This window comes from Gopherus flavomarginatus, chromosome 16 (genome assembly GCF_025201925.1).
Source record: "Gopherus flavomarginatus isolate rGopFla2 chromosome 16, rGopFla2.mat.asm, whole genome shotgun sequence".
Lineage (NCBI taxonomy): Eukaryota > Metazoa > Chordata > Testudines > Testudinidae > Gopherus > Gopherus flavomarginatus.
In genome coordinates, this window is record NC_066632.1 from 16,996,005 (window position 1) to 17,008,223 (window position 12,219).

Below are 12,219 nucleotides of genomic sequence, written 5' to 3' on the forward strand. Positions count from 1 at the left end.
GTCCCCTGGATCCAGGGAGACCATGCAGAACCTCAGTTTCTTGAGATAACTGTTGAGGTGATGCAGGTCCAGGATGGGTCAAAGATGCCCTTTGGCCTTCAGGATTAGGAAATATCTGGAGCAAAACCCCTTTCTCTCTCAAGTTCTGGGGCACCTCCTCCACAGCTCCTACCCATAGGAGGGCTTGTACCTCGGGCTCAAAGTTGCTCATGAGACGGGTCCCTTAAGAGGGATGGGCAGAAGACAATTGAAGGGTAACTGTCCACCACCATACTCAGCACCCAGTGATCCGAGGTGCTGAGGGACCACGCTGGACTGAAGTAGGAGAGTTGGTCTGAAAACAAAAAAGGGTTTGGGGGGAGGATCCGAGGCAGGAACTGATATATTGCCCTCAGGCACACCTTCAAAAGCTCTGTTTGGGGCCTCCTGAGGATCTGTGCGACCCCGGTAGTGTGGCTGAGGTGGATTGGTGTGGTTGTCTATGCTTCTAACCCCTGCTCCTTTTCTCGAACAGGTTCTGACACAGTAGTGGAGTCGAGAAGTGGGCTGGTTGCTGGGGCATGAAATGCTTCCTCCAAGGAGCTGGGGAGTGGAAGCCCAGGGATCTGAGGGTGGCCCTGGAGTCCTTCAGACCATGGAGCTGTGTGCCCATTTGCTCTGTGAAGAAGGAGGTACCCTCGAATGGGAGGTCCTGGATTGACTGTTGGAGCTCCAGTGGTAGCCCCGAGGGTTGAAGCCAGGAGCATTGCCTCACAAACACTGCAGAAGCCGTCGTTCTGGCTGCTGGGTCAGCTGCATCCAGAGCTGTTTGGAGTGAGGCTCTGGCTACAGTTTTCTTCTCCTCTAACAGGATGGAACACTCTTGGCTGGAGTCCTGAGGTAGAGTCCTTAAACTTGGCCATAGAGTCCCGCATATTGTAATCATATTTCCCACGCAGGGCTTGTTGGCTGGAAATACGAAGCTGTAACCCAGCCAGCGAATACATTTTTCTGCTGAACAAGTCTAGCTTCCTTAAGTTTGTCTGCTGCCTGCCTGGCCTTGCCCGTCCCTCTCATTGGCTGCTGTGACCACAAGAGACCCGGGAGGAGGACCAGAATACAAGTATTCGTACCTCTTGGCCAACATGTAGGATTTCTTTTCTGCCTTCTTTGAAGGAGGCGGCAGAGAAGATGGAGTGTGCCACCCAGGGCCCTGACTGGACCCATAACAGCCTTGTTAATTAGTAGAGCAACCTTGGATGGGACTGCTGTGGACAAAATGTCAATGAGACTATGCGCTAACTCCTTGAGTACCTCCACCTCCAGCCCCATGTTAGCAGCTACACTTCCTAGAAGCTCCTGATGGGTTCTAAAGTCATCTTGTGGCACCACGCTGCTCAATCCCAAGACAGCTTCATCTGTGGAGAAAGAGGAAGAGGCCTGAAGCAATGGGGTCTTCCTTCTCTTGTTTGGCCCCAATTACATTCCCCAGGCCCACATCTTGTGTGTTGGTACTGGGCTTAGTACCAGAGTCTGGGTCAGATGCAGAATGGTGAGGTGGAGGGGCCCTCCTCTTGGACACAAGCAAATAGGAATGGTTGGACGGTGGTCCTGGTACTGGGGGGAAGCACCACAGGTTCAAGAATGGCCACTGGACCTGCATTGGCCATTGTCCTCCAGGCCAGGTGCTGGCAGGTGGACCTACACCGGGATCCGGAGGGATGTAGGATGGGTAGTGGCAGCAGCTCTTAGGCTGGGTGCAGGGCTCAATCTCCAACTCCAAAGAAAAGCTTTCCTGAGGTGATCATGAGGGAGTGGTGTCCCTTACTTCTCCTGGTCAGTCATGAGGGTCTGGGGATCGGTGCTGGATCAGGGAAGACCTTGTCAACCACAGGAGGGCGTTTGCCTGTGGTCAGTACTGAGGCCCCTGGTGCCAGGTAAAAGCTTGAAGCCCCATGCTCCCTTCTGCTCATCACACTCATGGGAGCCAGTGGTTGTCCCATTGGCAGTACTGGGAGGGACAGTGGGTCCCTGGCCACTGCAAAGGCCTCCAGGGTGGAGGGCACCGTGATCCTGCTGGCGTCACAATGACTCCCCGGCATCAACGGGTGATCCCACTCCAGATTCAACAGCACCAGTGGGCAGGGTGGAGCCAATGGTGCCGCTAGGGCACCGGAGGTGGAGTGGCAGCCTGACATGGGTCACACTCTGCTGCACTCCCCTTGTTTGTCCTTTCTTGAGACCGGGGAGCATCCCCTCTCAGACTGTTGCTTCTTATGTTTCTTTCTTGTCACTGTAGATGGAGAAAAGTGCCAAGAAACATGCGGTGCTGGAGGGGCACTTCGCGCTGAAGCTGAGGTGCTCCGTGCCAAATCCAACTGGCTTGGCTTGGACACTGGCCTAAGTGCGGCTTCCATTAGGATAGCCCTTAGTCTAGCCTCCCTGTCTTTCTTTGCACAAGGCTTAAAGTGTCAACAGAGTTGACAATGCTCTCATATGTGAGCCTCTCCCAGACACTTCAGACAGATGGAGTGTGGGTCGCTCACCAGCATAGACTTGCTGCAGGAGGCACAGGGGTTGAAGCCGGAGGACAGGGACACACCCAGCCCCAGTGGCAAAGGGAGCCCCTCTATGCTAAGAGAGGGAGCTCTATCTACGCCAATGCTATTTACATTACTACTAAAACTAAGACTAAAACTAAGCTGAAGAGAAACCACTGAATAACATTTGGTGAAGCAAGAGTTGTTCCAGCGACTGTCACGGGGGTAAGAAGGAATTGAGAGGGTGCGAGGCTGGCAGTGCCCCTTATAACGGCATATAAGCAAAGCGTGTGACACCAAAAGGCACTAGAGCTGGCCTGACTGATACCACTATGGAAAAAATTTCTGGCGATGGTGCACATGGTATGCACATACCTGATGTAGAATGGACATAATCACTTGAAGAACTTGCTTTTCATATTTAAAGGAAATCTGTGATTCCCCTATAATCTCGACTCTGGGAGCTAGGTTTTTATGGCTGAAGGAATACAAGGCACTATCAAGGCCTTGAGAAATGGGCAGGGATAGGGGGGTTGCTAGTAAAATGGTGCCTGAGTCAGGAGGTGAAATTAGGCAAATTGGTTATAGTCAACTTTGTAACTCTTAGGCAAATTAGACCATTTCTGGGGAGGTGAGGGACTCCCTGTCAGAGCCAGAGACTTAGCAGGAGCTAGCTGTAACTGTTAAGCACAGAAACAGTTGACAATTGTGGAAGAAACAAACTCCACTCAGGTTGGAAGCAATAAAATCAGAGACAGCTCTATTCAAGCAATTGCAAGGGAAGAATACAACTGGCAGAGAGCATGAGTGCCTCAGTTTCTCCAAAATACAAGCAAAATCACACAAGCATTTATACCTCTTTGTGACGTGCATTAATTAAAAACACCTGCATTTTATTTAGGCTATTTGCTATCTATTCCAGTATTTTCTCACTTTCTCTTCTCAAAACATCGTAACCTCAAGGCTAGGTCAAACTGACTACTCTGCTGTTTTCCACTCGCTTCTGACGTGAGCCCTGCTTCTAGAGGTCTCACAATATTAGGCTAAGACTTAGCTCAACGGTTGCTCTGTTTCTTACACTTAAATGGCAACTTAAACCCTCTCTTTCTTTCCCTGCTTCCACACTAGTGAGTGCTATGCAAGCAGCTGCAGGCAGACACAGCCCAAGTAAAGCTGAACCTGCGGACAAGAGGTGTAGGGGGTAAGTTAGGAAAAGCAGTTCAGAAGGTCCATCGACAGCCAAAACCACAGAACAACTAGAAGTGATGGGTCCTATTTCGGACTCTGCTGTATCTGATGGGTCCTTACAGTATTTAGGTGGGAACTGTTAATTCATATAATCATCTAATGTGCTATTGGGCTGACCAGCCTTTGGACTAATAAAGGTACTTTCAGTTAAAATACCTTTATTGGGTGGGCAAACTTTTTGGCCCAAAGGCCACATCGGGAAATAAATTGTATGGCGGGCCATGAATGCTCACAAAATTGGGGATGGGCTGTGGGAGGGGGTGCGGGCTCTGGGGTGGGGCTGAGGATGAGGAGTTTGGGGTGTAGGCGGGTGCTCTGGGCTGGGACTGAGGTGTTCAGAGGGCAGGAGGGGGATCAGGGCTGGGGCAGGGGTTGGGGTGTGGGGAGAGGCTCAGGGGTGCAGGCTCCGAGTGGCACTTACCTCAAGTGTTGTGCAGCCCCGACCCAGCGCTCCGGCCAGAACATCAGAGCAGTCCCAAGCTGCATGGTGTGGCCCCGACCCAGTGCCCCGGCCAGAGTGGGAACGAGCCACATGGTGCGTCCCCCGATCCAGCGGCCCAGCCGGAGCGGGGCCGAGCCACATGGTCAGTCCCCTGACACAGTGCCCCAGCTGGAGCCAGAGCAGGACTGAGCCGCGTGCAGCCCACGGGTCGTAGTTTGCCTATCCCTGGTGTAGACTCATTGAACCTTATGGGGAAGGGATAAAGATTCCCAACAATGGCAAATACCAACTATCGCCCAAGCTGGCCACATGCTATTTACACTGGCGCTCAGCAGCTGTAGTAGCTCAGCTGGGCCATGCATCTCAGTGCTTGGAAGCAGAAGGAATTTCAGATCGAGATTCCAGGCTCTGCAGGTCATGGCCTTTGGCTGGACAAAGGCAAAGGAGGGAGACGCCAAGCTGGACTGTTACTCAAAGGGGAATCAAAGGTGAATGTTGTGCAATAGGGCCCATGATCCCCCAAAACATCATCAAATAAAAGGGAAAAAATCCAGCTGTCAAATGTTTAGAGTTCTGTATCATGGGTGGTCACACCAGGGAAGTGCTGTCTGGGATTAAAGCCTATGAAGCCTGTTATGTGCCTGATATTTGTGCCCCCCCCACCCCCTTTGTCTCACCCTGGGTGGCATTGGAACCTCAGGGGGAGTGGTAGCTGGTACACACCAGGGGGCAGTTTTCAAGGGCAGGAATAGTCCCATGTCTGTTTAGATGCACTTTTCTTTCACTCAAGATGATGCAGAAGGCCTCCCGCCTCCGTGCTGGGGATGATTCCCACCTGTGAACAGCAATGGGGACATTTCAAAGTGGAAGGCTACTTTAGGATCTTGTGCAATTACTTCTCCTGCTGTGTTCACCACCAAATGCCCCTTGGCCCAGGGAAGCATCCACAGGCCCATTTTCCAGTGGGGGGAAACAGAGAGACAGGCAGCGTGACTTGGAAAAGGTTACATAGAAAATGCAGGGCAAAATGGGGAACAGAGCTCTGCTCTCGATGGCAGCAGCTCTAGGTCTGAGCCAACAGCACCGGGCCTCACAACAGACTTCAAATTGCTGACTTCAGGCCACCGCACAATGAACCTAACAATTCTCACCCACCTTTGTGAAAGACTGAGATCTGTAGGCAACAGCGTGCTGTGCAAGTGCAATGGAGTGCCCTTAGCCATCTTCTCAGACATTTAGCCCACAGGTTAGTAACATGGCAGGGAGGTCACATGGCCCCACTGGGTGGCATCAGCTGCGAAGCCATGAGAACTGGGCTCTAGTCTTGGGGCTGACACTTATTTTGCATTTTCCTTTTCAGTGTTCATAGTGAAGGGAGCTGTGTGACTCTTTGGGGGTGTTGTCCCTGACATCAGCAGGGCCAGGGATTGCACCCTCCATCAGGTGTTGAACAACCACAATGTAGTGCATACAATATCGCACCATTTCCAAAACACAAGCATTTAGAGCAAGGAGCAGAGCCTTTTAGGACAGCAGAAAGCTTGCCTTGCCCATGTGATGGGGATGGTCATGATTCAATCCAGACTTAAGATCTTAGGTGCCAGTTTGTGATATCTTACAGGAGTCAAGTATCAGAGGGGGAGCCGTGTTAGTCTGGATCTGTAAAAAGCAACAAAGAGTCCTGTGGCACCTTACAGACTAACAGACGTACTGGAGTATAAGCTTTCATGGGTGAATACCCACTTCATCAGACGCATATGGTGGAAATTTCCAGAGGTGTGAAAAGGGCCCCATCCTCCCTGATAGAACTGACCTCGTTATCTCCAGACTGATTCTGGCCTGCATATTTATTCCTGCCTCTGGAAATTTCCGTCACATGCGTCTGACAAAGTGGGTATTCACGCATGAAAGCTTATGCTCCAATACATCTTACAGGAGTGACATTTTCAGAGGGGGTACCTGGCACTTACATGAAACTAGTCTCGTTCAAGGGGTCTCCTGTTGGGTCCCCAAAAGCATTCATCACTGTGACGACTCTTGGCCAGTGCATTGACAACCATGTGGCAGCAAACAGGTTAGAACAGCCTTGCCTTGCTTGAAGTACTGGGGTTTTATCAGTGAGGTCAGTGGCACTGTTGCAATTTAGCCATGTTAGCTGGTTTTTGGAATATAAAACGCGATGATTAAGGTGTCGATCCTGCAATGAGCCCTTTATGGAGCTGGGGCCCAAACACTATTGCAGTCTTGGGCAGCATCCAGTCTCAATTCAGAAAACCAGATAAAATTTCACACAAAGTAGTTTTAGCTTTATATTCAGTACAAATGTTTATTTTTGCAATGAGAACCGCACAAAAAAACCTTTAGTATATAAGTGAAAACTCTATGAATTCCCTTCTACAAATGTCTAAAGTGTTTAATACAAGTCTCAAATTCACTGACAGAATTATTTGCCAAGCGTTCCGTGCAAAAAGTACAGTGGGATTGTACGTTTCTCTTATTCTTTTGTACAGGATTAAAGAGGAGGAGAGAATAACCAGGATTACATCATTTAGACTAGACTTCTATAGCAAGAAGATGCATTCTAAAGTCCATAACTGTTAAATCATACACAAGGAGATGGGGTGCAGGAAATTAAATAGTGTATCATCTGAATTACAACCCAATTATAAACACACACAGTAAAACAGGCAAAAACCATGAGAATAGCAAAAAAAACAAAAAACAAAAAAACCCCAACCAACCTTTGGCAGAAAAAAAAAAATGAAGGAACCATTTCTCCAGCTAAAGATACTACGTTATGGTCATCATTCGGCGACGTGTAAAAACAAACAAAAAAATGCACAGAAGAGAACAAGAAGAGTACAGCTTAAAAAAAATATTTAAAGTTAGAGTATGTAGTTGCAACCTGTAAACGTTTCCAGATATTTGCAAACAATACAGAGGTGAGCAAGAAAAGAAAAGAAAAAGAAAAAGAAAAGGAAGACTACTGGATTAACCCACCAGTCTAAAAAATGCTACCACTACTCCGAATTATTAACTACTGACGATAAAGGTTTGGCAAATTTCAAATGCAAAAGAGGGTTGAACATTAAAAAAAAGGACTAATATCGCTATTGACTAGATACAGAGGGGTTTGTTCTTTGCATACATATAAATTATATAATATTTGTTTTCTTTATTTTACAACCTAGGGTGCTCTCTTAGAAGTTCCAGCACTTCCAATTGGTTTGTTTTCTTGTCTGCAATGTGGTGGATTTTATGTACAATTGCGATGAGAGTGTGTGTGTGGTCACTCTTACAGCGGATGTGCACTTAAAAATACCCGGAAACCCTGAGCTTAAAATTAAAGGAGGGAGGAGATGATCACCCAAAGTGCTTTCATAAGAAGAGGAGAGCGCTTGGAAAGAGGAATACTGTCCAAGAAGGGTGAGAGATGGAAGCAGGTCACCTCATGGCTCTGCATGAGGTTCAAGAGATGTCGTTGGAAGAGGTTAGAAGAGAAGCCAACGGTTCAGATTTCCCCCACTACGATCTTACACAATGCACAACCAAAAAAAGATTGAAATCCAGAGGCAATTTACAGACTGTGACACAGACCTGTTCTACAGAGGATGCAGTTGAATCCTTAGGAAAGGACTGTAAGACGCGACTGTTACTAGCCCTCTGGACATGGGAATGCCACGTTCCCTACCTCTCTTTCATGCCCTACAGTGCCATGAGGTTTTGCTCCTGCCAATTCTTGGGGATCAGAGTAAAATCAAACATATCCCCTATTCCCCTGCTTGGCACAGCAGAGAGAATCTGCCCAAGCCAGGAGAGCCTGCCCACACTTTGCCCAACCTGAGGCCCTATCAACCATTTGCCAGCAACATAAGGGTGGCTCTTAATTTGCTAAAATGATGCCAGTTGTGTCCATTTATCATCATGGGTGGGGGCCTTAGCACACAAGAATACTACAAGTCCCAGCTTGCAAAGATCTTGGCCAGGCCACTAGCACAAGCACAGGATATTGGGACCTTTCAGACTGCAGTTGTATTTTAAAGTTAAGGGCAGCCACCACTTGTTGATCCACACCGGCACATCTCATCTAAACAAACCGACTGAGCTCTGAGGCTAAGCTGCAGCCAGTCACTGGTCCAGCCTGGGGCTCTGCAAAGCAAGGAGAACAGGGATACTGCTCTTTTGGGTTTCTCTTTACAACAGCAGCAGAATCAGCTGCTAATGAAGTTCCGTGGTGCAGGTTCTCCCAGACAACAGAAATCAGGACTTTTCCACTAGAAACACCAAGGGGCTCTAATGAGACAGGCAGTTCACTGGGATGATTTCCTGAAATAGCCAACAGAAAAGTCGGGCTCTACATTCCCAAGCACAAAGAGATCCTCATCTGATACAGTTAATAAGCTCCCTATGATAATTAGATAGAATCAAGAACTACTTCTCATGCCATCGCCAGACAAATCCTGGACTCGCCTGTGGCTATGGATAGCACAGAAGGGAGGCCAGAGATTAAGAGCTATAGAGATGAGAGACTTAAATGTCCTGACCATTCTCTTGGTCAGTACAAGTTTTGATCGGGGGGAGCCTGTCAGGTTTGACTGAGTGTTGCTTCATTAGAGTGGAGGGTAGGGGACAGACTTGGGCAGGTTTCTGGGATGGATTTCTAGACTTCCTTGCAGCTTCCCCACTACCCCAGCCTCAGACACAGCACTAGGTCGATCATGTTAGCTAAGAGAAACTTACTTATCAGGCTGATTTCTTCTAAACGTATTCCCCTCCCCACTGGCAGCAGAGAGCTCTAAGGGATGACAAGAAAGTAGCTTAGAAAACACTGAAGTCAGCTTATGGCAGACAGTCAAACCCTATAACCTGAGGCTGCTATTTCAATGCTTGCTTGGTCACTGAGACAATAGCAAAGTGGAGTTTCTCCATACTAGTGCTGTCTAATCTGTCCCCTGTCCTGACTTGATCTTCCCAGGGATAGCTGCACCCAGTTCTCACACTGAACTAGGTCTGGAATGTGAAGAGAAGGCCCTCCCACCCCATCGTCCACCCCCCACATTCAAACCTCAGAAAGCAAGTATCAATGGAAGCCATCAGCTCTCAAAATAAACAGCTTGACCAAGGCTTGGAGAATCCCAGCTCTTGCTCAGTAGGACAAATGTCACTTCTGGAGTTAGGAAGGCTCTTGTGCTTACTTTACACAGTGTCAGCTATGTCTGCATCATGATCTCAGAAACTGGGAAGGGACTGCGCTGGTTGTCTGAGACGCTGTGGGTGTCAGTGCTTGGTGTCCTGATGTGTCCTCTGGGTGAGAGAGGGGGGCCAACAGCAGGATGAAGCCTTCACACAAGATCAGCCTCACTACACCTTGTCCAGGATCATGTTGTTTTAGCATGGTAGCTCTCCTGACCCTCGCTTAGGAGGGAAAATGCACACTGGCTACCTGGGACAAGCTTCCCCCCAGGATGGGTACAGGAGCATGAGAACTCCTTCCTTTCCCCTAGAGCACAGTCAAGATATAGGGACAACCTTTCCTCAACAATTCTCACCCCTTTAAACAACTCAGTCATAAGCAGGATTCAAAGAAATGTCAGTACGACACCATCTTTTAAAAAAAAAGAGATGAGTTTATTCCATGATCAGTACAGACCAAATGCATATTCACCGTATTAAAGTAAAACCAATCAATTACTCCAGCGCTCACCCCATACTGACACACCAGTATTGTACTGTATAGTGGGTATTTATGGCACATAACATTTTAACAGTTCATAGAATAAAATTAAAAGAACACACACTGAAGGTGCATGGGAAAGCGCCCACTGCAAGTGAGTGAGATTTGATAGGTGGTGGAAGGAGCCTTTCCAAGACTGCCACCTCCACTTGCCCTCCTCTCAGCCACTCCTTTTAGGTATAAAAACTTTTTTTTTTAAATCATATTTTATGACATTTAAAAAAAACCAAAATGCAGCTTTCTGGTTTTACAGTTAAAAATATAGACTAAAAGTTTGAAACTGAGCAAAATATAAGCAGTGTTTTTACACTGAGTTTGGTGGCTCACCAAAACCCTCAAACAAATATATGCCAACTATAGTCACTATACAATACAGCCATGGTCAAACACTAGTGACAGGGTGGTAGCTTCCCCTGGTGTTACTGGTTTCCCCACTCCACTTTATAACAAAGAGACAATTAATACCCAGTCAAGAGTTGAGCAGTGACAAACTGCCTGGAGGAAAAAAACAGACTGAAAGAAACTGACTTTGGTTGGTAGTCTAGCTCCAATTCCCGGACCTTCACACAATGCTAAAACAAAAACCTCACTCAAACGGCCAGTTACACTTGACACCTCCACTGTACTATTCCCTTTTTCACAAGCGAACACTTACAGAGAATGGCTCCCAGCTAAAGGCTTGTGGGAAGTTAAGTTAAAGGCAAAGCCAGTGATGAAAGGACCAGACACAGCTTGTGTATTTTCCCAGCTGGACCCCAGGTCTCCCATTCCTGCCAGGACACTCCCATAGGCAGCCTCTCAGTGAAGAGCATCTCTTGCTGTCATGACACAGCACTGTTTATTCATAGACATTCTGTAACTTAGAACCTTTATGGATAGAAAAGGTGTGAAGAGCATGAAGTCCTGGATATACTGTGAATACGTTTGGCATAGAGAATGTCGAGTGATCAGGGCACCCTTCCCAGCAGCTGCATGTCCAATCAAACCTGGTAAGTAGTTGGCTTGTCTTGGTCGGTCTTTCTTCAGTGTGTGTGGGGGGGCAAAAGTCAAACTGTAAGGCAGACTCTGCTGATCCTTCTGAGGCCTCGACTGAAAGATCTGCAATGGTCATACATGCAGAAGGGCTGCAGGAACGCTCCCCCTCCCAGCCGCTGTTAACACTACGGAGAGTCAAAGATTTGCCGGGAAATTAAAGAGTCAGGAGAAGAAAACCAGGCGCTATTAGAAAAGATTCTCTTCGAATATTGCCAACAAATCGCTCTGGAAATTCATGTCGATAGTAGCTGCCATCTGAAGGGGGAGAGGAGATAAGAGAATTACAAAGGCTGCAGGATTGATGCTCATAGGAGTAACACTGCAGGGATGCTGCACTTGACTCAATGGGGTAGCATTAGGGGCCAGGGACTTTGCTGGGCTACCTAAACTTTTTATTGGTATAATCTAGTACTTTTGCCCTATAAAAGTGGACCTAAGTTTCCTGGCACAGCTGTCTGCCAATCTGTTGAAGTTGGGAGTCTTCACTCAGTTCACCAAGGCATCAGCATCCCAGCAAAAGCACTCTGCCTGAACATCTGTCTCAAATTGCCCCCTCCCATCAGAGTGCCCAAATAACCCCCCCCACCCGCCACTCACCGCCTCTCTGCGCCTTCGCTCCTGCTCCCGTTTTCTGGCCATCTCTCTCTGCTGATCCAGCATAGACTGAGAGGACTGTGGCTGAGAGCTCTGTGCTTGGGGTGCAGAGGCTGCAGCTGACACCTGCTGCTGCTGCTGCTGGTGCTGCTGCTCCTGGCGTCTTCGGACTTCTTCCTGAACTCTGCGAGCTTGCTCCAGGGCATCCTCGTCATCACGACTCCTGCCAAGACCCAAGAGTGTCATTAGAATGGTGGGGGGCTTTGTGCAACCTCATAAGGCATATAAGTTTCTTAAACAGCTCTATGGGGGTACTGCTGGGTCCTTCTTCCACCCTGTGGGCTGGCTCATCATTGCTGTGATGAAGGACTATTTGAGGAAACACCATTTTAGAGTGGGAAGGAATGTCCCAGATTTGGCTGTTTCAAACTTGTTCCTAGTGTGACCTGTATCTTAGATTTCACAGCAGCAGCCATGTTAGTCTGTATCAGCAAAAAGAACAGGAGTGCTTGTGGCACCTGAGAGCGTCTCATGTATGCCTCCCCTCTGTGATCCTAGAACCTTCCTGTGGGAACTCCAGCAATCACTGACATGGTGAAGTCTCTCAGGAACAGACTCAATGTATTACATTTTTAATGCCAGGTAGC

The 12,219-nt window shown here is 48.1% G+C and overlaps 1 protein-coding gene across 11 annotated transcripts in view; it reads right to left on the reverse strand.

Moving 5' to 3' along the window:
- Window positions 1-9,815: 9,815 nt before the first annotated feature.
- Window positions 9,816-12,219, reverse strand: part of BRD4 (bromodomain containing 4) — a 205,781-nt gene continuing 203,377 nt past the window's right edge. For all 11 annotated transcript variants that reach the window (XM_050925774.1, XM_050925767.1, XM_050925768.1 and 8 more), the window contains 2 exons: window positions 11,576-11,795; window positions 9,816-11,233 (listed from right to left, as the gene is read on the reverse strand). In XM_050925774.1, the coding sequence (XP_050781731.1) occupies window positions 11,165-11,233; window positions 11,576-11,795 (289 nt within the window). In that variant the 3' untranslated portion in view covers window positions 9,816-11,164. The remainder of the gene's footprint in view (window positions 11,234-11,575; window positions 11,796-12,219) is intronic.